Source organism: Anopheles darlingi, chromosome 3 (genome assembly GCF_943734745.1).
Source record: "Anopheles darlingi chromosome 3, idAnoDarlMG_H_01, whole genome shotgun sequence".
Taxonomy (NCBI): Eukaryota; Metazoa; Arthropoda; class Insecta; order Diptera; family Culicidae; genus Anopheles; species Anopheles darlingi.
Window position 1 is genome coordinate 29,835,933 of NC_064875.1, and position 12,506 is coordinate 29,848,438.

General features: G+C 46.6%; 3 protein-coding genes across 3 annotated transcripts in view; 2 read left to right on the forward strand and 1 right to left on the reverse strand.

Moving 5' to 3' along the window:
• Positions 1-6,105: 6,105 nt before the first annotated feature.
• On the forward strand, positions 6,106-11,333 carry LOC125954087 (aquaporin AQPAe.a-like). The gene is made up of 4 exons (XM_049684095.1): positions 6,106-6,429; positions 10,166-10,423; positions 10,500-10,793; positions 10,881-11,333. Exons 1-4 carry the CDS (start codon positions 6,121-6,123, stop codon positions 11,085-11,087), a joined length of 1,068 nt encoding a protein of 355 aa, XP_049540052.1. The 5' UTR covers positions 6,106-6,120; the 3' UTR covers positions 11,088-11,333.
• A 127-nt stretch (positions 11,334-11,460) lies between these two features.
• Positions 11,461-12,360, forward strand: LOC125955401 (testis-specific serine/threonine-protein kinase 3). Its single transcript, XM_049686535.1, has one exon. It carries the CDS (start codon positions 11,461-11,463, stop codon positions 12,358-12,360), a length of 900 nt encoding a protein of 299 aa, XP_049542492.1.
• A 145-nt stretch (positions 12,361-12,505) lies between these two features.
• Position 12,506, reverse strand: part of LOC125954081 (protein groucho-like) — a 51,792-nt gene continuing 51,791 nt past the window's right edge. Inside the window, exon 17 of the mRNA XM_049684082.1 lies at position 12,506. This exon is cut by the window's right edge and continues 1,799 nt beyond it. The gene's annotated coding sequence lies outside the window, so the exon portion shown is untranslated.

Sequence of the window (12,506 nt, forward strand, 5' to 3'; positions counted from 1 at the left end):
AAATCAAAAAAAATAGTAGATAATGTTAAGGATTGAGTAGCCAGAATTGGAAGCAAAATTCTATGATGTTGACGTATGAAGTCAAAAAGGCTTACAAAATTTAAATGCACTAAAAGCGAAAGCAAACCCGTCGCCTGACTCAATTATAACTTTTAGCTTGGAGTGCCTCGTCCGCTATTTTCAGCAAACTTGGGACAGGACAAATTTTCATATGAGGAAATTGAAAATTTGGTTCATAAATGATTATGCCTCATAAAGCGATAACGTCATGGTGTTTACAAATAGCTTTAAAGAGGGGATCTATCATTAGCCAACATTTTACTCAAAGTAATGACGATGACGATGATGAGGACGATGATTTCCATCCCGTAAACATTTATGACATTCACTTTCAGAGAAAATGCCTTTTTACAGCTAGTATGTTGTTAATGAAGCTGAGAATAGAAATTAGAATCTTAAATATTATCTGATTTCATGCGTTGCTCTGTGACTGGGCCGTTTAGCTAGTTTAACGCCAACAAATTGATATCATCCGTGAGATTTTACATGGATATGATGCTATTATATCTTCATGGATTATCAGCGATTGTTTTATTCAGATTTGTATGCTGGAGTGAAACACTCACACAAGGCAATAAACTGATACCGAAAATTGTCGGTATATAGTGAGATTTCGGAATCCATACACCACGTAGATTTGTCTTCTAGTCCGTATAGAGACACAACTAGAAAGTCATTCGGCGCGCTAGGCTCATGGGCATCGAGAAACGCAGCGACATTGCCATTGGGCCTAAGCGAAGGGTCTGAAGGTGAGGCGGAGACTAAAGAAGTTAAGAATATGTATCCTATACAAACCCCAAACGTTGAATAAACTAGGTGAGAATTGTTGTAACCAAGGAGACGGTAACACGCGTTCAGCTTCACTATTTCCCTTTTAAGCTTATGGCTCTATATAACGTTTCAGTAAAATTTCATCATCCAGATCCAGATAAGAGTCCTACACGCGGTAACTCTGTCCAGCTTGCAGGGAACGGACTACCACCCGCAGGGAGAACAACATAGCTAAAAAATAATTTGGTGACAATGTAAGTATCGAAAGAAACACCATATCGACCACTAGGTCGCGTAAAAATTACTTAAACACATCAGATCCCCAGCAAAAGTCATTTTATCAGATGACTGCGGTGGGCTATACTGCTTCCAAACGCCAAGGAGCAGGACTCCAGAAGTTAACTGCAATGCGTATATGATGGAGTTCCAGTTTCGGTTTGATGAATGCTATCTATATATATAAAAATCTCGTGTCACATTTTTTTGTGTCCAAACTCCTCCGAAACGGCTAAACCGATTCGAACCAAACTTTGTGTGTATCTTCTGTAGGTATTAGAATCGGATGTAAACTATATTTCATTCCCATTACTTAAGTTATTCAAAAAATAGAAAAATTATTTTCCGTAACTTTCTGTTAACCTTTGATTTGATATTTTTCTTAGATTTTTCATATAAAAAAACTTCTAATCCCAAATTTTCATAGCCCTAGCTCAAACAGTTATTTTTTAATGATTTTTTGAAAATCAACTACTTCACCCAACAGTAGTTGCAATACTGACCGCCAGGGAGCGTTTCCAGGGCGAATTAATTTAATTGATGAAAATTTTATCCTAGAAGGCTTAGCTCAGACCGGTTTAAGCATACTTAGGCAATATTCGAATTTTCGAAATTTCACCAAAGGTCCAAAAATTATGTATAAAAATTTAAAATGTGCAGACACATTAGTAACAGTTCAGAATGTGCTCGATTGCACTTTTAGTAGGAGGTAAAAAAATCTGCACTTTCCCCAAACAACTATGATGATAATTGAAGTGCAATATGAAAAATCTAGAGATTTTCAATCGTCGAGTCAGATAACGATATCCGGCCGTATCGATGAAAACACGGACCACTCATATGCATGTTGAATTCTATAGTTTATTTGCAACCATCAACTACATCATTAGCTAAAAAACTGGCATTCATATCGAATCTATGCTGAAAGGCAGTATATATCAACTATTAACATTATCATAAATGCTGTTGCGCGGGCTCCAAACTGCAGGTGGTAACGTTAGGAGCTCAACTCAGTTATTGGAAAAATGATGCATTATGTGTGTTCCCTAGAAGGACACCGGCAAACCCGGGTATAAAAGGGCAGGAGATTTGCGAATAAAGGGGAATCTGACTAGAAAACTCCTTTTTGGTCAGATTCTTTGCAACGCTGATGGTATCCCAAAAGCGAGAACCCCTTTCCGAGGGCCTAGCACCTACGACAAAAAACCTGAGCTCGATAGTCCCCCAAAAGCGAAAAGGAATTAAAGGCGACGGGATTACATACGAAACAAACAGTCTCCGTTAGTCGGTGCCCAGCAATGCTTCCGATTCCTTCGCAGGCAAAAGGGAAGCGTGCCAGCCGAGTATCAACTGCCAATGATAGTTTAGTAATAGTAGCTGATCAATCCATGAAAAAATAGGCTCAAAACCATGGTTGGCGATCATGTAACCCAGTTTGAATCATCGGTAATTATTAACAACAATCATAACACACAAAGTAGAAACTCAAAGAAATAGAACATTTCAGTAAAACCTAATCTTCTACGCGTAGCGACGCACGCGGGTCATCTATATATATAAAAATCTCGTGTCACATTTTTTTGTGTCCAAACTCCTCCGAAACGGCTAAACCGATTCGAACCAAACTTTGTGTGTATCTTCTGTAGGTATTAGAATCGGATGTAAACTATATTTCATTCCCATTACTTAAGTTATTCAAAAAATAGAAAAATTATTTTCCGTAACTTTCTGTTAACCTTTGATTTGATATTTTTCTTAGATTTTTCATATAAAAAAACTTCTAATCCCAAATTTTCATAGCCCTAGCTCAAACAGTTATTTTTTAATGATTTTTTGAAAATCAACTACTTCACCCAACAGTAGTTGCAATACTGACCGCCAGGGAGCGTTTCCAGGGCGAATTAATTTAATTGATGAAAATTTTATCCTAGAAGGCTTAGCTCAGACCGGTTTAAGCATACTTAGGCAATATTCGAATTTTCGAAATTTCACCAAAGGTCCAAAAATTATGTATAAAAATTTAAAATGTGCAGACACATTAGTAACAGTTCAGAATGTGCTCGATTGCACTTTTAGTAGGAGGTAAAAAAATCTGCACTTTCCCCAAACAACTATGATGATAATTGAAGTGCAATATGAAAAATCTAGAGATTTTCAATCGTCGAGTCAGATAACGATATCCGGCCGTATCGATGAAAACACGGACCACTCATATGCATGTTGAATTCTATAGTTTATTTGCAACCATCAACTACATCATTAGCTAAAAAACTGGCATTCATATCGAATCTATGCTGAAAGGCAGTATATATCAACTATTAACATTATCATAAATGCTGTTGCGCGGGCTCCAAACTGCAGGTGGTAACGTTAGGAGCTCAACTCAGTTATTGGAAAAATGATGCATTATGTGTGTTCCCTAGAAGGACACCGGCAAACCCGGGGTATAAAAGGGCAGGAGATTTGCGAATAAAGGGGAATCTGACTAGAAAACTCCTTTTTGGTCAGATTCTTTGCAACGCTGATGGTATCCCAAAAGCGAGAACCCCTTTCCGAGGGCCTAGCACCTACGACAAAAAACCTGAGCTCGATAGTCCCCCAAAAGCGAAAAGGAATTAAAGGCGACGGGATTACATACGAAACAAACAGTCTCCGTTAGTCGGTGCCCAGCAATGCTTCCGATTCCTTCGCAGGCAAAAGGGAAGCGTGCCAGCCGAGTATCAACTGCCAATGATAGTTTAGTAATAGTAGCTGATCAATCCATGAAAAAATAGGCTCAAAACCATGGTTGGCGATCATGTAACCCAGTTTGAATCATCGGTAATTATTAACAACAATCATAACACACAAAGTAGAAACTCAAAGAAATAGAACATTTCAGTAAAACCTAATCTTCTACGCGTAGCGACGCACGCGGGTCATGCTAGTTTTATATAAATAATAAACCTTTTCCAGAAATTGTGTTGCAGCGAAGCTCGTGCGGTCTTTGGCAAAAATGTACATAACTTCGACTGCCTATCTGTGAATATAATTGTAATATTGCAGAACTGTCTGTCTCCGAGTCGACTGTTATGCACCCACGAGTCCAACGTCACTCGAACAAGATGTCCGAAGTAATCTTTGCATGCTCAAATATACTAAATTCGGTTCTGTGTCTCTAATGGCGAGACAACGATCATCAAGGTTCCAGATGTTTCACCACGGGCAACTGGATTTGGTTCCATAGATACAACTGACCTTATTGAAAACTATGAAATTGAAAGAAATATCTACTTTCTATTTCATAGTTTTATGATTTTCTAAACATCACTATGGCCACAGATTTATGGAGACATTTTCCTGAAAGTCCTGACCCTTGTTGAAAAGGTCTTTGGGCTCTTACTCCGCGCCTAAATGTATGGCTAGCGCAATCGTGTTGAGTTTGGTGAGTTTGGTGAATTTCTATCTTGCGGAACACCGGGCGGATCGGTGGTCAGAAAAAATATCGGAAAATCCGAATTTGGAGTGGAAATTCATTTATATATTTTTCCTTCAATGTTCCTCTCCCTTTGCAATTTTTACATCAATCGTGGCAGAAGCGACAAGTTTACGAATAATAATTTGAAAAAAAAACGCCATATACGGCTCGCTACTTACACTTGTTCCACCAACATAAACCCATCTCATTTGAGTCGTTGTGTTGCATCGTCCCTCGTCAAAAAGGGCGGCGTTGCCCCCCGTTGAACCCCAAAATGATAGCGTCATAGTGCTACGATATCGAATCACAATCACAAGAAATCAATTTTTCGGCTAGCATTCCTCAAGAATCTCGTTCTAGGCCAAGCGACTAAGTCGGAACTTTGGACGATGACTTTGCCGAAGAGGTGCTCCTAACGGTCTGTCTCCAGACTCTGTACAAGCTTTGCCCATTCGCCTGTGCTAAACCGCAGCACAAATACAATTTGGCATATAAAAACCCATTTAGAATAGGAAGAGACAGTTTAGAGATTCGATAGCGCATTAAATCCGCCATACAAGCATTCAGTATCAAACGGTAGCCGGTAAAGAATATATCATCAGTTTTGTCAATCTAGAATTTGAGTTCATAGTAATCCTTGATTTCTCTTTTTCTACTTCAGTCCCTATTGTTAAAAAAGGCGATATGAGGATGCGCCAATAACGAAAAAGAAACCAACACACAATGTTAAAACCCTCCGCATTACCCATTCGATCTGCTGAATATCTAGGATCTGCTACCCATAAACGTGCAACAGATACACCGACGTCTAGTTTACTCAAACCGTCGAAACGAATTTATGTGACCTTCGGGATGGATATTAATCCGCCTATCCGCCGAACCGATTACTATATGACCGATCGATCGTGATCTAACCCGTCCACACACCGCAACGATGGTTACACTAGTCCAAACAATCCGGCACCCAGGGTGTCCCACGGAGGCATTTGACCCATTGGCAGAGAATGGTTTAATAAAAAAATAAACACCACGTGAAGCGCCGTGATCGGTAAACTGCACGCACGCACGCACGCCCCGCGACTCTCAGCACCATGCGACCAACAACAAGCGGAAGAAAAGAAGAAGAAGAAGAAGAAGAAGAAGGGGAGTTCGGAGGGAATTCTAAAAATATTCCAGTAAATCCCCAATGGACCAACCGACCGCACCGAGTTATATGCTTCACCCGGTGTGTGCCGTTGATGGCGCGTTTCAAATCCGTCGCAGACTTTGGTCTGACCGTCAGCAGACATTACACCGGTTATGCCCTTCAGGCGGCATCCAAGTCCAAGTTATACCACACGGTGTTGAGTGAGTTCAGTCCGCCAGGATAGGGACCTACCTCCGGAGCAGCAGCAGCAGCAGCAGCAGCAGCAGCAGCAGCAGCAGCAGCAGCAGCAGCAGCAGCAGCAGCAGCAGCAGCAGGACTTCGACATTATCACAACGCCCAACTGTGCGCGGTGTCCGTGTGAGTGACATCTCTCTTAAGCATGGCACTAGTGCACCCCTTACACGGCACGATGAGCACGACGCCGACGACGCCGAAGACGCCGACGACGCCGACGACGACCGCGAAGACGACAGCGAAAGGTGCCGGGGCCACTTATCAGCAGCTAAGGCAGCAATCGCGACGAAGCGGTCCTTCGGTGGTCTCGAGTGCCGACGGCTATCAGTACGCTCGTGGCTTCGAGTTTGCAACCAGCAGCAGTCCCGCCAGCCGCAAGTCACAGTCGTTGCCGCGCCATTGCCGATTCTCGCACTCGGACAGACCCTCCCCGGAGCTGCTAGTGCTGCGTCCACGTGTCATCTTCCCGTTTACTCCGTTCACGGTAAGTAACAGGACATCGGAAGATCGAAGATCAACTACTGTGCACTGCTCTTCGTCCATCCTGGTGATTTCGTCCCCCTACCCGCGGTTATTGCTATTGCACAATCCGTCCTTCCGTTCGTGGTACAAAGTGTTCCCGCCGTGCAGGGTGAAGGTACACCGGACCGGTCAGTACCGTTCGATGGTTTCGACTACACAAAATTACAATTCAAAGCCATTGGTGTGTGCGCGCAGTGCTAGAGAAGAGAAGAACGGAACGGAGCGGAAAACACATGTGGTGGCGAGGGGTTAAAGTAGCGGCGTTCGTGATTACTTTCACCGTGTGTGCTATTGGGCGAGCTATTTACATTTTGCTCCGCATCACCACCACCACCACCACATTACACCGCACCACACCACAATGTGTTGTACCGATGACCCCAGAGTTGAAAAAGGCCACGGTGCGATAATGGCCACCTTACTGCGCTACTGCCACAGAAGTAGTAATATCAGAACGAGAGAACCAAGCTCGAGCTACCGTAGCAGCAGTAGCACCAACGACCTGTACTCGTGCGACAATACCTAGGGCCGACCATAAACCGATTTCAAAGCAAGGGACTAAACTATATTAAACTCCGCCAAGAGCTAGCAGGGGTTCTTTCGCCGAACATTAGCATGTTCAATAGCGGGACCTATGAGAGGTGGTCACCCCAGGTTCTGACGCAATGACGCGTCCCTTTAAGCGCAGGGTCGTAAGTACTCCGCTCCGGTCCTAGGAAGGTCACCTCGCGCTCCCGCGACCTTGTCCATCTTCTGTCCACCTTACGCCGTTGGGCAACGGTTTCGATTGCAACAGAGTCGTTCTGTCGTCCCTTTCTCCACCCTGTCCCTGAAGACTGTGTACGTCACACGTACGGGTACGATCCCGGGTCCCGGTTGAGATGTATGATGAATTACAACAACGCCGTCGGGCGCGATGACGCGAGATTACGTCAACAGCGACCCATGCCCCATCCCAATCCCCAACAAGATGAAGAACACATCTTCAAATTTCTAATCTCACGTGCCACAAACATTGGACGTTCATTGGCAGGATGAATCGGCGGAATCGATCGATGCCAGTAACAACACCGCGTATCGCTCGTTACCGCCCTGGTGTGGGACGTCACCTCGCGAGGCTCAAGTAGTGACCGCGAGGTTGCGAGCGCGCGCGCACACGGTAAGTGGCTAAGTAGCGGCGCGCGATGCTTATTTGCAATCCATTTCACTTACGTTGCACCCTATAGGGTAGCTATCAAAGCGAACGATCGATAACACTGTTGGTGTGTTTAAAGACTGCCGTAGGTCAAAGAGCACTCAAACTGGTGGTGGGACGGATCGAGGAGAGCTACAGTTCGCATCAACATTGATAAGACGAGATCGAGAGTAAAACAATCTCTCTCGACAATCGGCAATCGGCAATCGGTGGTAAACAACGTCGTAAGCATCTTGCTCAAGATAGACACCGTAAAGCGATCCGAGGAACTTGTAAGGTTAAAGCTACTTCCTTAGAAGTTGACCACTAGTAGCTTATAGTCGTCATCCAGCAGGTGTCTCTCCAGCAGACTACGCGCTGATCCGCTCGGTATCACCACGAGATAGAGATGGAGAGGAACAAGTTGATCAATTTGTAAACATGACTACTCAACTACGACTGCCCGGGTCTCGCCTCGTGGGCCCGGTCAGGGGAATTCGAGTGGGCATCACGAATGGCGATACACGCGATGCGATATAAGGCGAAGGTTGCAACGAGGAAATGCAGCATTCCAGCAGATAGAATGTAGAATTCAAGTTTCGAGCTGAATTATTGACCGGACCAGAACTGGCTACGATCGAGAATAGAGGAGGATGTGTTGCCTATCGCCCTTGTTGTTAAGCGCCTCTCGTCTTCCACCTCGCTCGGAGGAGGAACAAAACCTGATCCTGATCAGAGACCCGTTGGTGATACTGTTGCTGGACCAGCTCCCTCGTCGGTGGCTCGCCGAACGAGATGTCCTCTCAATCGTGGTCGTCGTATCAGCTAAGAATTTATTTTTTGCTTTTCCTGTTTTTGTCGACCGCTCCGGGGACCGCAGTTATCGGCCACGCCGGTCTAGCTACCCTAAATTTAGAACGCCGCAGCAGTTCGAACGCTTCGATGCTGTTGTTAGAGTGCCCCACCCCGCCTTTCCGCTTTCCGGATTATCGGTTAATGCTCGGTCTTCGTCAGTGGCGCTTGATGAATCCGGGTCATCTCGAGACTTCGGAGGACTGACAGGCAGACAGATAAGCGCGTCTCTTATTAGTTGCGCGTTCCGGATGAACGCTACTCTTCAATTAAAACCTCTAGGCCAAAGATTGTACGGCGGCCTGCGGTGCGGCCAATCATCTATCGGTATCGGGGAAAAGGAGGCCACACTGGTGCTCAAAGGTCAGTATCAGATTCTCACTTCGTGTTGTTTCGATTCGATTCAAACGGCTGGCTGATAAGCGGTGTGCAAGCGATATGTAGCCGATATGAGGATGGAGATGGTATTACCACGGTGGACACCCTGTGTGTCGTTGGACGTTGATCGACACCCGGAATCCGGCTCCGAAGACCCAAAAAAAAGACCAGACCGTGGATGACGATTGTCGTCTGATGGCGAAATTCGGTTTTTTTTGTTGTTGCGAGGAATGCATTCCTGAGGCTGGAAGGAGGTGGATGAAAAAGGTATACACAGTGGCCGGACCCCACCCACCCTCGACCAAGGCCCTTGCAAACGCAAACCCCGTGATAAAGGCGACATCCACAAATATTTGACGCAACCCTCACGCGTATCAGTTTCGTAGTGAGTGTGTTCCGGCCGCGAGTTGCAGGTTAATCTCGCCGTAGTGCCGAGTAAACAGCAGCAGGCAGGCAGTAGTAGGAATTCATGTAACACCGTGGTAAACCCCGCCGTGCCGTATCATTCTGCCATCAGCCACCGGAGATTGCCTATCATCAGGTGACCTCGCAGCAGCGCGGCTGCTAGTAGAAGCTTGAATTATTACACCAGAAGTTCAAATAGATGCAGCACGTCATATCTTTTAATAGGCTGCACACTTATCCCGTCCGATGACACGTTTTAATGCAGTCACTACCGGAGTACCGTGATACCGGATTGATCCAACCGGCTACCAGATCGTAATCACCACTGAGTACACCTCGGTGGCATCGGTGCTAGAGAACAACCTCACCGGGCAGGATTGTAAACCACACCATTGGCTGTGCTACTGTCAGTGTCGTTTATCTCTGCGAGGTGATAAGCGTAGTAGCAGCCATCCGTACGAGGGTCTCTCTTGCTCTGCATGCCTCGCCACCACCAGATTGTTGTTCTGATTGGCGCGAGTTTAATGGCCGCGACGTTAAATGCGCACCCCGTGTGCAATATAATCCCAAATCAGTGTCTACGATTCGGATCAGTAGATGCGTAATAAACCAAAGGACGCGCCTCGTCATGATTCCCCATCCGAATGGTCATTATCACTTCGGGTAACGGGTTATATGGGTTCAGTGCGTCACGCGTTATCAAAAATAACCCGGATTTAGGTAGCGTGATCGGAAATAGAACATTCTAACGTTCTGTTATGTAAGAAATGTGTCTGCGCCCAGTCCGGCCTGATAAGGTCTGATGATAGAGGGCCTGATGATGTGTCCCGCTTGCTTGCGGAACGACGTCCTGATCTGTTGTTTGTTTGCTCTCCTCTCGATTCCACAGAAAGTCGCGATGAATCGATCAACTTTAGATAATATTTCGGTCTTTCTGGCCGAACTCATCGGTACCGGGTTGCTGGTGATGCTCGGTTGTATGGGCTGCGTGTCCGGCCTGGGCCATACACCCGGGCACTTTGAACTGGCGATCAACTTCGGTCTGATCGTCATGATCATCGTGCAGGTGTTTGGATGCGTCTCCGGTTCCCATCTCAATCCGGCCGTCACGGCCGGTGCCTGGGTGTACGATCTGGTCTCTACAAAGGTAACTATTATTGGGACAAACTACCGCGGACCCCCACACGCCACTTCTTACGAATACATGGAATTACATCATCTAGATGGCACTGGCGTACGTAGCGGCACAATGTATCGGTTCGTTCATGGGGTACGGTATCCTGAAGATGCTCACACCGGCAGTCGTGTTCGAGAGTGCCAAGGATCCCGGCGCTGGGTTCTGTGTTACGCAACCGAACCCTCTCATCACCACGATACAAGCCGTTGGCGTCGAATTTGTAGCGACGATGGTGCTGATCCTAGTGTGCTGCGGTGTATGGGATCCTCGTAACGCCAAGCACCACGATTCGGTTGCACTCAAGTTCGGTTTCACCGTCGGTGCATTGGCCGTTGCTGCTGTAAGTATATCGGACAGTGGTTAACACATCTAGTAACCACTTGCAAAGACAATAATTTGAATTTCATTCGTTACACTTCGTTCGTAGGGTCCTTACACCGGTGCTAGCATGAACCCGGCTCGTTCGCTCGGTCCCGTCCTATGGAACGGTGTCTATACGGCTCACTGGGTGTACTGGGTGGGACCACTGACCGCCGGTTTCCTTACCGCGTTCGCCTACAAAGCCGTCTTCCGGCGGGAAGTTCCAGTGGAGCTGCCAAACCATGAACTTCGGGCGCTGAATACCGACAAGTAGACAGGTGCCACCCGTGCCACCGTACACACAGATACTCTCAGAGTAGGGACGGGGGAGGGGGCAGCACCCCTATCCCGGTGGGAATCCATCTTCTTCCACTTACCACGAGTCGAAGGCAAGGCCAACGATGATCGTAGCGGTCTCGTCTGTAACGTGCCGCTCGCTAGGATTGATTAGTTTGTAAGAATACGTTTCGTTTTTGTTAATAAACCCTAAAATCCTAGTAGCCATTGCTACACACGTTTACGTCAGAAGGATTCGGATTCGAAAGGACGAAGCTTTCGTGGATCCTCCTCCCGTTTAAGATAACAATTGTTGGTTTCGATCAAAAAGAAGAAGGAATCCGCTTTCCTACGCCAAATTCGAAAACACAATGTCCACCACCGTCCATCATGTGTCCTTTCGTCGTGCGCTGCTACAGAGTGGGTTCCACATCGGTGCGAAGATTGGCAAAGGAACGTTCTCCTCGGTGCGGCTCGCAAAGCACATCAATCGGCGCGGTAAGATCACGCTTCTTGCCTGCAAGATCGTCCGGCTGGATCGGTGTAGCGTCGAATTTCGGGAAAAGTTCTTCCCCCGTGAACTAGAAATACTGACCTCCCTTCGGCATCCTCACCTGCTGTACGTCCATCGAGTGTTGCAGCTGGAACAGTGCGTTTTCATCTTCATGCAGTACGCGCCCGGTGGTGATCTGCTGCAGTACATCAATGAGCACGGGCCGCTCAAGGAATTGGCCGCTAAACGGTGGTTCGGGCAGCTACTGCTAGCGATCCGGTTTCTTCACTCGAAAGGTATCGCCCACCGGGATCTGAAGTGTGATAACATACTGATCAACGGTCGGCACGAGCTGCTGGTAGGTGATTTCGGGTTCGCCAAACGCTGCTGGAACACACACGCCGGACACACGTCGGTGGCAATGCCGGATGGTGAGCAGCGGTCACATCAGAACTGGTCCGAGACGTTCTGCGGATCGGTAGCGTACGCTGCACCGGAAGTGATCATGGCACAGCCGTACGATCCAATGGTGGCCGATATCTGGTCGCTCGGTGTCGTACTGTTTGTGATGCTGAACTGTGCCACACCGTTCAGTGAAGATAATTTATCCCGCTTGGTGCGACTGCAGATGGATCGTATGTATGTCTACAATGATCTGCTCGCACAACCGCTTACCACCGAAGCGCGGATGGCCATCGATGAAATGCTGGAACCGTATCCGCAACAGAGGATCTCACTGTCACAGCTGAAGAAGCTGAATTGGTTGCGCACCAAGTGAGGCCTCTCTACAGCCTCTGGACCACGACCCACGACCTCTTTCTCGATTCCAAAATGAAGTCAAATGTAAAAGCAAATAAATTATCCAACGGTAAAAAGTTTAACAACAACAAAAAAATACACTACAACCCCGAGTTCGATGTCAGT

Bases quoted from the DNA above. Each gene is read 5' to 3' on its own strand.
- LOC125954087 (XM_049684095.1), top strand. From the start codon at position 6,121: ATGAGCACGACGCCGACGACGCCGAAGACGCCGACGACGCCGACGACG. The intron at 10,424-10,499 runs GTAACTATTATT...TACATCATCTAG, and splicing joins ACGATCTGGTCTCTACAAAG to ATGGCACTGGCGTACGTAGC. The intron at 10,794-10,880 runs GTAAGTATATCG...CTTCGTTCGTAG, and splicing joins GTGCATTGGCCGTTGCTGCT to GGTCCTTACACCGGTGCTAG.
- LOC125955401 (XM_049686535.1), top strand. From the start codon at position 11,461: ATGTCCACCACCGTCCATCATGTGTCCTTTCGTCGTGCGCTGCTACAG.